We start from the raw sequence: 18,974 nt of genomic DNA, 5'->3' as shown, positions 1-18,974 counted from the left end.
TTTGGTATTTAAGTAGAAGTCCGAGCTGAGTTCTTCGCTGGCACCAGGTTGGATTTAAGAGAGCTGTATAGGGGATCAGCTCCCATATATTATGATTGATGTTACAGGGTGCGTGAGTGCTCCAAATTACCTTTTTGATGTTATGATGTGAAAATGATGTTGATGTTGCATTTCACTCTACAGGGTGCATTAGTTTTAGATAGTTATAGAGATTATGGTTAAAATTGATATTTTACTCTCTGAGTCGAACGCTCACTCCTGTTCAAAAATTTTTCCAGGCCACAGGAGAATATTTTTGAGGTTAACCTGCTTTCTCCCTCGCAGGTCGATTACTAATGTTTGTATAAACTTGTTAAATCTTAGAATTTCCGCATGTGTTAGAAATGTTTATTTGATTTGGGTCTGTAAACTAAATTATTATTTTGGGCCTGTAAACTTAATATTCTATGCCTGTTTGATGGATTGGATGAGGGAGCTGAGCTCCCATTTATTTTATGCTGATATGAGTATGTGAAGGGTGAGCTGAGCTCCCCAATTGAGTATTTATTGTGTTTACAGGGTGAGTCGAAAACTCCCCGTTGGAAAGTCCATTTTATGGCCGGACTCTGTCCGTTTGATTTCTTGATATTGGGCCCAAATGGGCCTTAGAGTTGGGTTAATGAACAGTTAGGCTTACTACGGGCCTCGGGGGCTTTAGGCTGGCCCAGGTCCTAGTGCCGGTCCGGCCCATAGGTTGGGTCGTGACACACTTCTTTTTTTTTTTTTACTTTTGCGAATTTTTAGATTCATTTTAAAATTTTTAAACTTAAGTGTAATAATTAAAAAGACTTAAGGTGGAAAAACATTTTTTTCTCAAATATTAAATGATCAGTGTTGATCTTACTAATAACAATTGTTAATCTTAATTTTAAAATCTGCAATAATATTTTAAATTTATAAATCTTTTAACACCACTTCTTTTTAAGTCATTTTAAATTAATTTCTTTAATATTATTAATTTTAATTAAAATTATAATTTTATAGATTTCTTCAATGAGCTAAATGCTCATTAGAATTAAACATAGGTTAAAATTTTATAATTTCTTTTAGTAATTTTAAAAATTATAATTAAATTGATTCAACATCATGATGTTAGAATAAGAATTGGCTTAATCTAACTCATACTCTAGCCTAGTTCTCTCTCTTGGTTTAAGAAAGAAAGAGTTTCTCTCAACTACAGCGTTGTTTAATCTAGTTTCTCGGTTCGTCAAGCCTCATTCCTCATTGGCCTTCCTTGCCTTCAGGCAGGGGAAGGATTTTGATGTTTTGGTTTCCAGTTTGGCCATGTGGCACAGCCCTCCCCCTGCTAGACTAGGTTGTAAATGTTGGGTGTTTGTTTTGTTTTGGTTTGTTTGTTGGTGGACGATGCATCGAGAGCGCAGATAATGAAGACCTACATGCTGGTTCGCTTGTGGTGCTGGACAGAGAGGAGCTAGAGGTCCTTTGCGGGGAAGCTTTTCCTTTGTTAAGATACTCTCTGTTTTGTCATAGTTTGGGCCTGCCATACGCATTGAAGGGGCTTCGATTGCTCTAGCCAAGTCGCATCGCCTGGATCTTGCTTCTACACTACGGCTGGAAATGTCATCCTTTTGGCTAATGCGCCAGTGAGCTCTACAACGGCACCCCTTTCAAGTTTGTGCAGCTGTGTTTTTTTGCTTCTCTATTTGAGGAAGGGGAAAGTTTGTTAATCTGTGATATTATGCTGGGTTGAGTGTTTGCGCTCCTTGCGATGAAGGCTGTTATGTTTGGCTTCAGTCTTGGCTCAGTGTTACAACGATAGCAATTCATCTAGTGGTGATCAACGTGTGTTATAGGTCTCATTGTGGGCTTGGGTTTGGGTTTGATTGGATTTGAAATGGGCTACAAGGTTGGCTGTTTTCTTTCAATGTAGACTTTTTTTTTTATTCTAGTATTCTTGTCCAAAGATGTATTTCTTCCCTTTTTGAGCGTTTAAATGCAATCCCGCGTATTAAAAGAAAATTGGCTTAATCAATAAAAATAATTTTTTTTAATTAATATTTAAATTAATTAAAAAAATGAAATCCAGTGGTAAATTTCATTCATGGTCACTGAACTTTATTGATTATTTCAGTAAAATCAAATTTTTTTAATAAAAATTATTCAACTTTAATTTGAAGTTCATTAAAATCATTTTTATCGATCATTATTATTATAGATTTTCAGTTAAATTGTCAATTTATCATCATTTTGTAAAATAAAATTATTTAACTGTCATTTCCTTTTATTTTCTTTTTTTCTTACACTCCGGTTTACCTTACGTTATATATTTTCTCTCTTTAAAACCCAAAAAAAAAAGAAATTTAAGAGATATTCAAAATAAAAATATCACATCAAAGAATACATATTCAAGCTTCAAAATTCCATTAATTGAAACTTCCAATCAATGAATCCAACATTTAAAATCAATAAATAAATATTCATCAAATCCAAAATCAAATATCAACTATTAAAATCCAAAACTCAACAAAAATTAGTGAATTGGGGGAAGGACAAATTACAGTAGTTAACACTGCACTAGGGAGAGGCTTGATAGCAATTGTGAAGGCAAGAAAGATGTCATAGAAGAAAATCTAGATAGAAAAGAAAGAGAAGAGAGTGTCAATAAACATCTATGAATTAATAAATACTAAACACACAACTAATAATTGAGAATTGCTTGAAATTAAATAAGAAAGCTTTTTTTTTTTAAATGGGTAAATTAACTAGCAAAAATAGAGAATCAATTTAAAAAAAAAAAAGCGAACTTGAATAAAATAGTCCATCAATTTCCAACTCACCTATGTTACAACAAACAATCTTTTGATATTTTTTATATAAATTAAAAATTTTGTTTTCAACATATTGGTATTTTTTTTAAAGCCATGATTAGAAAAAAAAAATTTCAAGAAAGTAGACAAATTTAAGAACTTTCAAATTAAAAACCCATCAACCAAGAAATTAAATGGCACCAGAATACACATACCTACCCCCAATGAAATCCAAAGCAATATATAGCAAGAAAATAAAAAATCTTAAGCAACTTTTTTTTTCCCCCAAAAAAAGGAGATGAAATATATGAGAGATCGTGAGAGACTATGGACTTCTTAATTTTGGGTGTTTTTTGGGTATTGAAATAAAAGTGTGTGTAATTGGTGAGTCTTTAGTGCTTCCCATTTTAAAGGTTTAGGAATGGTCAAGAGTCCAAAAAAACCTTTTCCTTTCCACCATGAAATGGTGTTTTCTGAATAAAATAAAGAATATTAAAAAAGAAAAAAAGAAGTAAAAGAAAAAGAAGGAGAAGAAGAAAGGTGGGGATTGATGAATTTGAAGAAACATAAAAGATAAAAAGAAAGAAAAAATAAGAAATAAAATTATTAATAAATGATAATATAGTAATTTTATTTATAAAATGATGGCAAATCAATAAATTACTCAGATAATTTATAATATCCGGTTACAATAATTAAAATCCTATGATTTTGAAGTAAAAAATTAAAGTTGAGCGTTTCGTGACCATGAGTGAAATTTAACCTGAAATTCGGCTTTAGTTTCTCCCGGTTGAAGTTCAAGAAGCCAGTTTCAGTGCGTAAACTGCAAAAGCCTCCTCAGCGCAGGCAAATGACGAGTAGTTCCTACTTCCTCTTTAGCAACGGTGTCGTTTCGCACTCCTCAACTATTCCTCCGGTGACCACCTTCCTTGAATCTCATCCAGGTGCTTACACAACCACACGGTCTCACGACAACGGTTCCTGCCTCTTGTTCTGGGATAGGCATTTACACAGACTTTCAAATTCCGCCAGAATTCTCTTCAATTCAAACCCACATCTTCTCTTCAATATTCCCATTTCTACAGAGCGATCATTATCATTGCCGCCGCCGCCGCCGCCGATCTGGGATTCGGCGGTTAAGGCTTTGGTTGATGACTCCGTAGGGAAGGTGCTGCCGGTTGCGTTGAGAGAGAGGAAAGATGGGGAGGAATTGGCTATCACGGCTCTTGTAAGTGGGGATTCCAAGAAAATGAGGAAAATTGAAAATTTGAGTCGGAAAAGTATTGTTGAGGTGCTTGATGTGTGTGTGCACATTGGAAGCTATGTTCCTCCTGTGTTTGGTGTCAGAGAAAATGGAGCGCGTGTGGCAGTGGTCGGGCATGGGAGGGATATTGCAGAAGCTAAATATTCAGATTGGGTAAGGTCAGTTAAGCTAATCAACACTTACTTTATCGAAGTTAGGTTGTATTAGGCTTGGTTTTGTAGTTTTGCTATTACAATGGTTTTTTCAAGTTCTTTTTTTCTTTTTTCGTTTTATTTGATTTTAAGCAATGGAGTTAATTGTCTTTGTCAAACTAGTATGTTTCTTTTATTAATGTGAATGTTGATTTTGGGAAAGTTTGAATTCTTTCTTTGCAGGTTAAGGAAGCCTCTGGAGAATTTGAGGCCTCCTTCAGTAACTGAGCTTTTGTTGTCAAATGATGGTGATCAAATACTTGAAGGTTGCGTGACGAATTTTTTTGTTGTTTGTCGCAAGGTGAGTGATAATAACCTACTTGAGCATGCATCAACATTTGAATGTGGTTATATCTATAGGCTTGTCATTTCATATGTTCGTTTGATCGGATGTCTAAAACTCACATTTTTTTTTCATTGGTATGAGGTGTATTCTGCTGTTTCGTTTGTATTCAGGACTTTGACAGCAAGTAGTTTTACCTAAGAACCTGACCATTAAATGTGATTATTGCCAAATCCTGGCACTCTTTATGTTTGTAGAAGTTTAAACTCATGCTTTGTGACGGTATTTGTCGAATAAAAAAGGGGCCCTGTAAGTGTTTTGCATCACAGATTTATAATGTCAAACGTTTAGATTGAAAATCCCAGAAAGGAGGCTATGTGATATTTGAATGCTTTAAGAGGGAGAATGCAGACCAAGTTTTACTGTTCAGTATTGAAATTACTTCTCTCAAAACCTAAACCTTTATCCTTGTGACCCTGAAACTTTTGCATGCACCTAGCAGTGGTCCCTAAATTGAAAAACCCAAATATGGCTGTGTTAGCTGGTAATCAATATGGAAGTTTGAGTTGATCAATATAATGTTATCTATTGATGTTTTAAATATATTTATGCACTAGGGAATTATTAATCTGTATCTGGACGTGTTAAACTGCTTACTTTGGAGTTTGGACACAAATGGCAATCCTTGACTATTAGACTATGAAAGTGATCTAGAGAATTGTTTAGCAGTTAGCGGGACAACTCAATTGTAGGAAGAGTCAGTATGTCTCTTTTGGTAGTTTGGATGTGTTACAAGGTTCGTTTCTTTGTGCTAGTTTTATGTATATTCCAATTGATAGATCACAACTATCAATTCCAGCAAGTGTTAGAGGTAGCATGGAGCTTAGGCTGATTTAGGTGTTCTTTCCTACGAGTCTCATAGAATGAGTTGCAACCCTTTAAAACCTAATACTATGTGGCATATTGACTATATTTATGCATGTACCCTTGTATTTATTGTTAATTTTCTAACTATAGTTTGCTCTAGGTACTCTCAGGAGAACAGTGAAATTAAGGGGAACAATTTTCTCAGTGACAAAAATTCATGTCCTTTTGAAGTGCAGACAGCCCCTATCAGTGATGGTGTCCTTCCTGGAGTTGTTCGCCAACTAGTCATTGAGTGAGTTTTTCCTACTTTAATTCATTGTTCTCTATATGACTGTATATGGAGCTAGCTAGCAGTCTACTGATTTATGATGCATATGAGATTGCAATTGTTTGTTTCCATTTTTCTAATCAAGTATGTTAAACACTGGAAGTCTGGAACTGGATCCATTTGCGTGAACTCCCCCACTAAGTGTAAAAATAATTGAGCATTTGATAAAATTTCCTACAGTGTATTAAATAATCATTGTATGCATGCGTCCTTCTGAAAAACTGAGGGTACTGGGGACTTAAACATACTAGTTGCTACATTCTCTTACCATTCAACTGCTTGCCCAACTCCAATAAAAAGGGAGCAGTGATCATCTAAACTGCTCTTTTACACTTTTCTGCTAAGAAGTGATTCATTGTACAATCTTTCATTTTGCACAGAGTATGCATAAGCAAGGGAATCCCAGTTCAAGAAGTTGCACCTTTGTGGTCTAGGCGGGAATTCTGGCAAGAGGCGTTTATTACAAGTATACTTCTGGTTGTTTCTATACTTTTTGGCAGTAGATAGTTACATATTTAAGTGAACAAATCATCTTTGCTTTTAGCCTCTATAGATTTTGACTTGTGACTCAAATTATTTATAGCCTTATAGGAAGTTCTTGATTGCTGAAATACTTGACCAGTAATCACACATCACATTGGTCCATTTGTCAATAATAGATTCAAGTCCTCACTATGATTAGAATGAAGGCTTTGGCTGAGTTTTTAGATTACATTGGTCTGTGTGTTGGACAGTTCCATTCATCTGCTGGATCTTTAATTTTTTTAACTTTCTTTTGGAAAGAAGCATAAGGATTATTTAATCTCAATGGTCCTTTTTTCTATTTAAATTTTTGGTTACAGAATAGGTTAGCAGTTCTACAAGTTTCTCAAGTTCTCTTACCCATAGAAAGCCAATTTTTTTTTATAATTTTGGTAGTTCCCTACCTGGATGTCACCATCAAACAATAATTATAGAAAACCTAATAAATTGCAATAAGTGCAAATTGAAATGGCTGCTATATAATTTCTCAGTGGTGGAAACAATTTTTACACCTTCATCATCCCCTAGGGGACTTGTCTTTTGCCAACTTGATTCATTAATTATTCCTATTCCAAATGCTTTGTGATTAATGCTGCTTTTTCCTGAATGTTGATCTTATCACCAATATTGGAATTTACCTATTGTTGGTTGTAAGCAAGCTCTTGATTGTTGATTCAAGTATGGTTTTATGGCAGATAGCTTGAGAATTTTACAGCATGTGGAGAAAATTCAAGTACCAAGTTCATGGGAATCCATGGAACAAAAGGCTTTCGAGGCGATTTCTTGGGAAGAGAAATGTTTTGGGGTGAGTAAACATCTAATGACGTTAGTGATTCAATGGCCATCAAATGAGTCGATCATTCTCTTTTCCTTTTATTAATTGTTTTTATTTTTATTTTTTTAGGAGGATCCTGGGATGATTACAGCAGCTATCCAGGTAAACACTGTGCAATATGCTTAAATTTTGTGAATATTTAATTGTGGCACCCTTGGAACCATTTTTAAAAGGTCTGCAACCACTTGCGAAAAGCAATTTTAAGATATCATCTACATTTACCCTTGAGCTACATTTGGTAGGAAGTGGTGTAATGTAATATAATATAATTGTCATTTTATTTTAATGTTTAGTTACAAATGATAATTTTTATTTTAATATGTAGTTTATTTAGTTGTAATAACAATAGAGTGGCAACGACTTTAGTGATTATTGACTAGTGGCTGCATGATGGTGATGGTGGTAGTGCCATAGTGGTGGCCAAGTGTTAATGGTGGTTGGGCACTGACAATAATAATAGTGGTGGTGGCGGTGATAATAGTTGCCAGATGACGGCGAAGTGGTGGCGGCGGCAATGGTAATGATTGATGTTGGATGGTAGTGATAGTGGTAGTGACCGAGTAGTGGTGGTGACAATGAAATAAATAAACCAAAATATATAATTATAATTATATCATTTTTGTATGTAATCGGCATTATATTAGTCAAAGTATAATTGATTACATCACATAATTGTTATTATTAGATCAATTTTTTTCTTTTTATAATAAAACAAAATAATGAAACATGCAATGCAACTATGAGTTTATTATATTTTTTTATTACCTCATGCTAAATATAGTCTTATTTCATGACTTATATTTTTGTTAGACATAAGAAGGAAGCAAATGAATACAATCCCTCTTATTTATTTATTTTGGCAGAAAGAGATTATGGAGAAGGCAAGTCTTGAAGGGTATTTATTGTAGCATTTCATGACAAGTGAAGGGTTCTTGCATTTCATACCTTACCAGTTGGTAAGGTAGATTAAACTAGCATTCCACACCCTTATCTTGAATTCAAGTTCACGATGACTGTGTGTGTTTTGCTGGTTCTGTGTTAGGAAGCTGAAGATTTCCCCATCAATCTTCAGCTTTAAGCTTTCATGTTTTGTGAGCTCAAACTCTGTTAGAGATGATGTGATGATTATTAAAAGCAATATGCTATGGATTGGTGTAATTTGCTCTTACAATTGAACTCCATTGGCATGTGTTCATGATACAGTTACAATTATCTTCTCATGTATCTTGGATATTTTATATTTACTTATTTGTTCATTTATTTATTGATTGGGTGTAATACAACATTAGTTTTTTTGCATATTAATTCTTTGTGATTTTATATTAACCAAAGTTATTTCATTATTTAAAGCTATGGATAATTTTATTAGTAAATTCACTTTGTATGTTAGAGATATTTTTTTTATTAATTCTATATACTTTGTTATCAATTTTTTAATATGTTATTTTTTTATTAATTTTTTATATATAATATAATATTTTCAATGATATATTATTTTTAATAGCCAAGTAAATTTAATTATTCATTATCATAATAAATTATTATCATCGTATTTTATTCCTAATTAAATTTGTTTATTAAATAAATTTTGATTGGCATTTTTAAAAAAAAAATATCTTTTATTTAGTCTTTCATAGTTATAATAGTAAATATTTAGTTTTTTATTCAAATTCACTTCTATTTTAAGTTAGTTTTTTTATTTTATCTTTTTATTATTTAAATAAATTTTCATTTCAATCAATCATTTACAAATGAATTTTATAAAATTTATTTATATAAAACATTATCTTAAAATGCAATGGTCTTACCACTAACAAAAAATTATATAATTATATAGTAATTAATTTTAATTTTTTCCTTATATATAATTTATTCTAAAAAAAAACCTTTACTTACTGCAAAATCATCTCTCTGCAGTCATGGATGCAATCCTAGACTAATTTTATTTTTTAGTAAGAGATTAATGAAATGAAGATTTGAATTTGAATCTTTCAAATGAATAATATGTTAAGATTAATTAATTATTATAATTTAATAATTAATACACATTACTGATTACAAAATTTAATATACTAAAATTTACAATAGAAATATTACAAAATCAATCATCAATTTGAAATTAATTAGCAAAATCAATAAATTTGATAGTGACATAAAATTAGAAAAAAAAATTCTCTCTTAATTTTTAAATTACAATATAATATATGATTTATTATTATTATTATTAGTTAATAATCACCCATAAATAATAAAAACAATTTTCTTCTTGTAAATGGAAAAATAAAATTCATAAAAAAAGAAAAAAATATGTAAAACATTTCTTTAATCATAAACGCATTGAGGAAAAGAAAGTGATTGGTCTGTGACAGTAGCAGAAGCAACTGAGTGAACAGCACAAGAAACGTGCCTCTGTGAATGTTAAGTGTGGGGTAGGTCCTATAAATAAGGGCCCACCCAATAAACCAAACAACCGACGGTGTTGATAAGCATCAAAATCAATAAAAAAAAATAAAAATAAAATAAAATAATAAAAAAATAAGAAAATAAGTCTCTCTCTTCTACTCCTTTCTCAGTTACCCAAACCTCTCTTCTCCATCGTCGGATCTCTCGTCTCTCAATAAAAACAATCCCACCAATCCCTTCTCTTCTCTCTCTTTCATCTCGCGCCAAATACAAACTCTCTAACTAACCCTCCCCTTTCCCTCTCTCTCTCTCTCCAGGTACACTTCTTTTTCTTCTCTTTGGTGGATGGAGCTTCGGCCTCAGATTAGGGTTTCTTTTTTTCCTTTATGTGTGTATATGAATGTCCTTTTTTTTGGCTTATTTTAGGGTTTGATTCGATTTTTGTCAAGTTTGACTTTGAATGGAAAATAAGTTGATTACTTAATTAGTTTACTAAAAATTTAATGTGTTGAGTATTCGTGTATGTGATCCAAGGTTTTGGGATGAAATTTTGCTTAAAAGAGGTTTTAGTTAGATGGTTATTGCTTCAAGTTTGAAAATTTCAAGAAATTTGTTGTAAATTTGATTACTTGTAATTTGCTATAACTATCTACTTGTATGTGTGTGTGTTTGGCTAATCTGCCTTTGATTATAGGGATTTCGGTTAGATGGCGGATAACCCAACAAGTCCGGCAGGAGGGAGCCACGAGAGCGGTGGTGAGCAGAGCCCGCACTCTGGAGTGAGGGAACAGGATAGGTACCTGCCTATTGCCAATATAAGCAGGATCATGAAGAAGGCCTTGCCGGCAAATGGGAAAATTGCTAAAGATGCTAAGGATACGGTCCAGGAATGCGTCTCTGAGTTTATCAGTTTTATTACCAGCGAGTAAGTCCTTAGGGTCTGTCGGGTGAGGGAGGGGTAGAAGGTAAGGTAGAGTAAGTAACTATTTTACACATGTTACCTGTGAGTGAATGGAGAGTAAGCTTAGGTAAGATAAGCTTTATATTCCTTTACCCCTTAAATCTCAATTTTTCTTACGTTTCAACTAGTAACTTGGGTGGAATGAGAGGTTTTGAAGGAGAGATAAGAGAGAAAAATGAAAGATATGAATAGTTTTATTTATACACCTTCTTAAGCTTATCCCTCCTTCAGCTCTTTTCAAACATAAAGTATATATATTATTCCCATCCTTTAATTAATTCACCCTTTCCAAACATGAGATTATATAACCCTCTTACCTTTTCTCTTTCCCTTTTTTATCCTTCCGTTACTTTCTATTTTCTGATCCTTAGAGTTGAGATTTTGGATTTTGATTATCGAGAGTTGTTCCTTCTGGAAAGCAGCACTATTTGAGAAATGGCCTTTTGTTTTCTGTATTTTGATTGGTACGTGTGATGCTAGAGTTGTGCTTTGTGGATGTATAGATGCTTTCCAAAACTGAGGTTTTAGTTAATTTGCTTTGTTGTTTGGTTATTGGTGTTTTTGAAAAAGAGCTTTTTGTCTTTGTGATTTGGCTTTTGGTTAAGATGATGCTATTTAGTAAAATGGGATCTCTATTTTGGAAATTCTGCACTTCTTTTTTCTGAAAATAAGGATTTTTTTTTGTGCTTTGTGATTGTTGTTCAGTAATGGGATTTTTGTTTGGGAAATGCATTCTGTGCCCTTGCAAATTAGGTTTAGTTTTAAGATTTAGGGTCTGATTTTATGTGATTTGATTGGGGTTTTTTGTTCTGTAGGGCGAGTGATAAGTGTCAGAAGGAGAAGAGGAAGACAATCAATGGGGACGATTTGTTGTGGGCAATGGCAACATTAGGCTTTGAGGACTATATTGAACCGCTTAAGGTGTACCTAGCTAGGTACAGGGAGGTAATTGATCTTTGACATTTGAATACTTCTTTGCTGTTTATGCTTGATCATGTTTTCTAGTTTTATTTTTTGGTTGGAAATCTGACAATTATCCCTTTTTCGTTTTTTTTTTTTGGATGATTGCAATGGCACAGATGGAGGTAATTGAACGTCTTCACTTTAATTGTAAAATTTTTTCGTAGATTATGTTATGTCAATGTGTGGAGTTACATTGTCAGCAAACTTTGGCAGGGTGACACTAAGGGATCTGCTAGGGGTGGAGATGGATCAGCTAAAAGGGATGCAATTGGAGGTCTGCCTGGTCAAAACCCACAGGTGACTTCCTAAATACTTTCTTTTTAATTCTGTTATAGAGGCTAAAAATTCTTTAGTATTTTAATGATTACCTAATTATTGCTTTCTTGCAATGTTGGTGAATATGACAGTTTGCTATCCAGGGGTCAATGAACTACATTAGTTCCCAGGTGATTCTCTCGCTCTCTCTCTCTCTCTCTCTCTCTCTCTGAAAGAAAAGAAAAGAAAAAAGAGGGATAAAAGAAAGAAAGAGGGTAACCTTTGTTAATTCGATGTTTGAATGGCTTATAGCCCTGCATTTGCTTTCTCCCAAAGGCGACAACCTGTTCAGGTTTTACATTCTCATGCATTTTTTTTCCTCTCACAAAAATCCTTTGCATAGTTTGCATGATGTGATTGCTACTGGTAGAGAGCTGAGAACTCCATGAGAAACATCGGAAAATAGAAGTAGAGAGCTGATGGAAAATGTAGTTGTGGCTTGGCAGAACTGTCTCATAGATATGTTTTTCCATACTTGATTTCTATAATTGTTGTAGTAATTGGCAGGAGTCAGAAAATTTTGTATAGGTTAAGCCCTCATTTTCAATTTGTTTAATTAATATTATAGTTTTCTTTTATTAGCACTTAAGATAGTTTCATAAACGTTTCCAGTACTTTCATCCCTTAGGGTTTTCCAACAGTGCACCAATTGTATGCTAATGCCCCTTATTCTTCAAGTTTTATGTAACATATAATTGAGATGATTAGCCTTATCAGCCATCAATACTGCATATAGATAGAATGGAAAGTTAGGTTTGCATGCATTTAGTTTCCAATAAAGCTAGAATTAATTAGAGAGATAAAAAGGTGTTGCTTGACATTTATATACTTGCTATTGTTCATAAATATCTGGAAGAATGGGCATGATACCTCTAGCTGTATTCATTAGTATTTTTCTTATCTCCTTTCATCATTATCTCCTCTGCAAATCTTCTCTGGACAGTGGAGACCCATCCTCAGAGGAAAATCCATGGGTTTATTAAAGTTTTCATTGTCGATATGATGATTTTAAAGTTCCTTGCCCTTGCTCCACTAATGACACTTCTGCTGAGGAAATTATCACTTCCAAATTATTTTTCAGTCTGATCTTTTATGTGGAAAAGTTTGTTAAATATAGTGAACTAGGCAATACAATGCTTGTCTGGTAAACCCTAAGCATGTGGATGAGAAGCCCCTTGTAACCTTTAACTTGTTTTTTGCCTCTTCTTCTTGGAGCTTGAATTAGTAAAATTCTTAGATTTTTATCGTTGTTTTAATCTGCTCAAGCTCATTGATACTGCCCTTGCTGATTTGAGTGGATTGATTGGACAGGATTGCCATCTCCTTACCCTACCAAGACTTGGAACTTCTTTTTAATCGCTTTGTTTTTCTATGATGTAGTTGGCATATTTTAGTTCTTGACAAAAAACATCCCAACAGTATATATATAGGGAGATGGAATGAAACATATTACATATGGACCAAGTGAGGAAGGAAAGTTTATCTAGCATCCTGTTTATACAAATCATTTCCTAAACTATGTAAAAGTTGAGGAATTTGAAGACTCCGGAGCCAGATATATTTATGTTTCACATCGCATGATATAATAATTTGCATATAATCCATGTCTTGATTTTACTTGGTATTATGCCTTTCTCTAATATGTTAGTTTGGTGCAGTGATCTAGATTTTCTGATGAACCCTGGCCTTTGCATATTTTATCCTACTCGGCTTCCAGTTTGAATGGCCTATTAATGTTGCTTTTGGGGTTTAAGTACTTCTACAAGACAGACTATTTTAATGGGACAGAAAAGTTGATGTCATTTACTGGGTGCCTGATGTTTGTTTTGTTATATTTGAAGATGGTCCAAAAGTGGTCTGAATTATCTGATGTTAGTCCCACTTTTTATCTTGATAATCATGTGGTAGCAACTTTCCTTTGAAGACCAAATATGTTGCAGTGAACAATCTTAGGGACTCAAATAAAAAGGCTATGGTGGACATCCTATTTGCTTGACTTTATCCGTCACATTTTTATGTGGAAAGAGATTTCTGATCTATTTCTGAGATTGATGCATATTGGATAGATAACACATATATGGATTAGTTGATAATTTAAAAAAAAAAAAAAAAAGAAAAGAAAAGAAAAGTAAAAAAAAAAGCACATGTATGTATTAAAGAAGTTGATAATTTCAAGTTTTTATATAGTTGTCTTACACAATACCTATGTACTTTTTGTGTTAGATTGAAAATATGATGCATAATTTTGGCGTCTTGTCAAACTGCATTTTGATAATTGTTAATTGTTGTATAATATATCTATTTAAAAATGTAGGACTATTAGGTATCTTGTTAACCTTAAGGCATGCTTCTTTTTATAAAAGTATCTTTGTTAGAGGTTATCTCTGTTTTACAAAAATAGATATATTCAATGGTCTAGTTGACTTCATGTCCATGAATGTGGTACACATTGGCAGTATCAGGTTTTGGATGTCATTGAATTTGGCTACTTGAGTTAGGAATATATATATTTTTTGTCTTTGCTTTCAGCTGCATTCGACATATAACTTATATGCTGACAAGCAATATGGAAAATTAAATTAGTTGGCCCTCTCTCTTCCCCATTTTCTCTATTGAGAAAAGGGGGCAGAGGGTTGAGTTTGTAATGTTGGTTTGTATTCTTATGGGTTTCCTAACTCTTTACAGGCGCAGGGACAGCATATGATTGTTCCTTCCATGCAAGGCAATGAGTAGAGAGTTCTAGTTCTCATTTACCAATCTAATGAATTTTAGGGCCAGTAAAAACTGCTTAGTTTCAACTCCTTTAGCATCTTTGATTGGTTTATCTGATATGAAGCATAGTGCTATATATTCTTGGGGCTTTAGTTTTGGTTGTTTTTGGGGTTTGGATTTTGTGGAGGTTTCTCCAGCAGAACAGCTTTAATGGTCACATAAGTGCTGTAAATTTTTTTTTTAATCTAATAGATATTCTCCTGACTATTTGAAGATACTGATTTCGTGAAGCTTGTTATTGTATCTCATAAATTTTTATCTTCGTCTGCATATCATTCATCATTTTGCTCTTGAGGTCCGTTACCCTGTTATGTAGCATTAATATGGCCATATTGAAAACATTCAAAGGGAGACTTTACATGTGCTGAGAAAATCTAAAGTATTTGTAGTAGCCGCTGTTTAAATTTCTGTTGGAAACTCTGGTAACTGTCAATTTTTTACCTTGCAAACACCGTATTTATCTTATTCTCCATTAAGATTTTGAATCCATCATATAGCAGAGGTTAAACACAGAAGCTTGATGGTAGAACAAAACCCCAGTGCTTCTTGTTGGCTGGCTTGAGCTTTAGTTCTTGCTTTGCTTGTCTAGGACATGAATGATAATTGATAAATGGGTTTTCACTATCCTTAATTGTGTATGCCCCTCCCATTCAAGTGTTGCACAAGCTTGGCTTGACTGATGATGTGGTGTTTGGCTGGTGGGATAAATTCTTTTTTATCCCTAACACTCCCTCCTTTCACTTTTATTTGTCTGTTTTAAAGTTTTGTTCCAAATTATCTTTCATTTTGAGAAGATTTGAATATTAATTAATTTTTATATTTTTTCAAATATTAAGCATAATAATTACTTTTATAAATGATAATTTAATAAATTAAAGAGTATTTTATTATATTTTAATAATTTAATTATTTTTTAATCATCATAAAAACTTTAAAATATAGTCATTATTTGTGCAACGAATGTATCGTGCGGCAATTCATTTCCATTTCCATTAAAAGATAATTTGATCTTGATATATGGAAATTAATATGAGAGTATCTTTATTATAAATAAGATTTTAATATTATTAAATTAAAATTTATTATTTTTAAATATTTATTAGATGGAAAATAAATAATAAAAGATTTTTTTTTTTATGAAACAGATGGAGAATGAGAAAATAATTGAGAAATTGGCATGACGTGTTTCTCGTTGATTTTCCTTTAAATGTGAAAGTGTTAGAAACTGTAGAATTGAAGGTGATTGGTGACCAACAACCAAACGGCACGGTCAAATCTCATCCCTGCCACCGGACTACACGTTGCAGCACGTGCAGTTGAGGTTGACACGCAAGAAGCACGTGAGTCGTTATGATAGGAGAGAGGAGAGGAGAGGAGAGGGGTGACAGAACAACAATGAATGAACGAATGAATATGATGAGTATTTTTCTTTGTTGGTTTTGGATAAAACATAAATTGAAACAAAAAAAACACAACAAAGGTCGCATTCAAATATTTGTAATGTCTTATGTCTCTTATCTCACGATGTGGCCATCATTTCTTGCTGCCTCCGCTTCCACCTCACCTCCCTTTTTAAGTCTCTTTTGCTTACATTTTACGATTAATTTAATAATTATTTTTATTAAATATTTTTATTTTAAATTATTATATAAATAATTAAAAGTTAATATTTAATAATTAATAATTATTAAAATTAATAATTAGTAAAATGATTAATATTACTGACAAAAGGCCTTAGATTGCATTATCAAATTAATTTTTCGAGAAGTTATTTTACTTCTCTTATAAGGGAAGTAACTTACTTGAAAAGTATCTGATAATTTGTAATTCCTCAATAGTTCTATTTGCTTCACGAATTATATTTTTTTAAAATATATTTTTTTAATATTTGTCTTACTTAAGAAAATGAGTCAATAAAAAATAATTTTTTAATAAAAAAAAACTAAATCATTTTACCTTTTTTGAAGAGTGAAATTTATTTTTTATTTTTTAAATTTTAATAATTTTATTAAAATATAAAAATATTTATATATAGAAAATAATAAATTTTATTAGCGGATTTTAATCTAGTGACATTGAAGTTATTTTTAAAATTTTAAAATTTTAAAATTAAATTTTAATAAAAATTAATTATAAAAAGAAAGTGATAAATATAATACAATAGAAAACTGATGGTAGGAAAGGGGGAAATTTCTGCAAAGCCAACTCAGACAGTGAGAAGGGCCAGCTCACACCACTATCACAATTCACACCCCTTGTTCTTCGGTCCATTTATTAATTATTTAATCAATTAATTAATTAAAACATTTCTCATCTTCTTTTCCTTTTATATTTATTTTTTTAATTTTATTTTTAACATGTATTTGTACTTTTGCTCTACAGCTGGCCACGTTATAGTCTCAGAAAATAAAAAATTGGCAAAATGAAGCTCCACCTGGCAATCCTCACGTGGGCTCATGTCAAACCATTGCATACTATTCTCTCTCTCTCTCTCTCTGTGTCTCTCTCTCTCTCACATGGGTTTCATTTGAAAGCAATATTATCATTTTCATTTTCTTTATCAAGCAAGCATAAGTGATATATATCGATGAGGGAAATTATATAGATACTATTTTAATTTAATGATATATAATAGTAAGATATTTAAATTTTAATTTAGAATATAAAATTTTTAGATCTTTAATTATAATAATATAAGACTCTGATAGTTTTTAATAATTAATTTATTATTTATTTACATTAATATTATATTTATTAATTTAAAAAAATTATATTTTCATAAATTAATGATTTTGATAAATAGATTTTGAATTAATGAAGTATCGATCTATACAATTTGAATCGTTAGAATCATTAGTAAATAGAGAATAAAATTTTTTTTTCTGATAAGTATCAAATTAAGAGAAAAAAATATAAATTTTAATATAATAAGTATCACTCAATCAAAAATAACTTAAAAATTAACTACCGAATATCATAAAAGAATTTTATATCATTTAAATTAAAGATTAATGATTTTATATTATAAATTAAAGTTTAGATACTTTATTATTATAAATCCTTAAGTTAAGATATTGTTTATGTAATTTACCCATTATCCTACTTCATAGATATAATGCATTTTGCAAACAGTAATAATTGATATACTAATTGATAAATATGTAAATCTATCAAAATTGCAGCATGTATATTATTTATAAGTTGCAATTTGTATCAATGATATTTTTAAAGTCTTTTTTATTAATTTATAATTTATTTAATTTTATTTAATATTTATATTATATTAATTTTTTTAAATTTTATTAAAATACAAAATTTGTGTTTTTAAATAAATTTTTTTATATCAATAAATTAAATAAATTTTAAAGAATAATGGATAAATATAAAAATATTATAAATAATAATTAAAAAAATTTATATACATAAAAAATAATTATATTTTTTTATGTATATAAATTATATTTTGATTCTATTTATGTTGTATAATAAATTAATTGTACTATTTTAATAATAAAATAAATAATATGATATATATAATACTATTAGTCATTTTACATATAATTCAATATATTTTTACCAAACATTTAGAATATATTAAATACAATTAGAATATATTTATTTTTCTATTTTATTTTATTTTAATATGAATAATTTACTTTTAATAAATTGAAGAAATAAATTTAAAACAATCTATGCTTGTAAATTAATATATAATACCATTTTTTATTATAAAAATTAATTAAAATCAATTTAATTACATAGTTACTTTTTTTTTTAAATATCACTATGAGAAATATTAATTTAGCAGTAACGAGTTTTACGATCAAATATATAAAATTTACTGTCATAAATTTATAGCAACAATATATTAATTATTGCATGTTGCTACTATAAAATTGTGTTAGAAGATATTTTATAATAAAATTATGATTGCTAAAAATAATAATTATTATAGTAATAATTATTATTACAAAAAAATTTTAATAATAATAATTATTACTATATCTTTTTTTATATACCATTAGCAACAATAGCTCATATTGTTGCTGTATGTTAGCTTGATGGGCAACAAAATTAATATTATTGTAAAATTTTTATTACTAATTCGAACATTTATTGTAGTAAATGATATCAATTAATCTTTAATTTTAATATGGACTACATAAATTATATTTAATCATTTAGTTCTATGTAAAATCAATTTCAATAAATTTTTAAATATTTATTTTCCAAATAAATTCAATTGCCATGACTTGAATTGTTAATTCAATTAATAAATGAATTTTCTTTGTATTTGATTAATCATAATTTAATTTCTGAATCCTACCATGAAATAAGTTATATTTCTTATAGCTTATAAAAAAAAAAATTATATTTCTTATTAACAATCACTTGATTTCATGATGAGTATAATTCATTATTGTGAAATTAAAAAAGTTGTGTATAAATTAGTATGAAAATAC

At 30.7% G+C, this 18,974-nt stretch overlaps 2 protein-coding genes across 5 annotated transcripts; both read left to right on the top strand.

Moving 5' to 3' along the window:
- The first annotated feature begins 3,493 nt into the window (after positions 1-3,493).
- On the top strand, positions 3,494-8,363 carry LOC110645436 (uncharacterized). Of its 2 annotated transcripts, XM_021798603.2 has the most exons (7): positions 3,495-4,229; positions 4,446-4,563; positions 5,583-5,704; positions 6,121-6,206; positions 6,958-7,067; positions 7,167-7,199; positions 7,961-8,363. In XM_021798603.2, the coding sequence occupies exons 1-7, from the start codon at positions 3,658-3,660 to the stop codon at positions 8,003-8,005; spliced, it is 1,086 nt and encodes a 361-aa protein (XP_021654295.2). In that variant the 5' UTR covers positions 3,495-3,657; the 3' UTR covers positions 8,006-8,363. The 2 variants fall into 2 exon arrangements, 1 of the variants encoding a protein (XP_021654295.2); XR_009143046.1 differs by lacking the exon at positions 7,961-8,363 and having other exon boundaries at positions 3,494-4,229; positions 6,962-7,067; positions 7,167-7,184.
- Positions 8,364-9,646: 1,283 nt separating this feature from the next.
- LOC110645437 (nuclear transcription factor Y subunit B-1) lies at positions 9,647-14,726 on the top strand. Of its 3 annotated transcripts, none has more exons than XM_058133463.1 (5): positions 9,647-9,817; positions 10,195-10,425; positions 11,277-11,721; positions 11,832-11,870; positions 14,425-14,726. In XM_058133463.1, the coding sequence occupies exons 2-3, from the start codon at positions 10,208-10,210 to the stop codon at positions 11,419-11,421; spliced, it is 363 nt and encodes a 120-aa protein (XP_057989446.1). In that variant the 5' UTR covers positions 9,647-9,817; positions 10,195-10,207; the 3' UTR covers positions 11,422-11,721; positions 11,832-11,870; positions 14,425-14,726. The 3 variants fall into 3 exon arrangements, with proteins under 3 accessions (XP_057989446.1, XP_057989447.1, XP_057989448.1); XM_058133464.1 differs by lacking the exon at positions 14,425-14,726 and adding an exon at positions 13,406-13,740; XM_058133465.1 differs by lacking the exon at positions 14,425-14,726 and adding an exon at positions 13,398-13,740.
- The last annotated feature ends 4,248 nt before the right edge of the window (positions 14,727-18,974 follow it).

The sequence above is a fragment of the Hevea brasiliensis genome, chromosome 14 (genome assembly GCF_030052815.1).
Source record: "Hevea brasiliensis isolate MT/VB/25A 57/8 chromosome 14, ASM3005281v1, whole genome shotgun sequence".
In the NCBI taxonomy this organism is placed as follows: Eukaryota; Viridiplantae; Streptophyta; class Magnoliopsida; order Malpighiales; family Euphorbiaceae; genus Hevea; species Hevea brasiliensis.
Note: the sequence above shows the minus strand (reverse complement) of the source record. Positions and strands in the feature narration are given on the sequence as shown.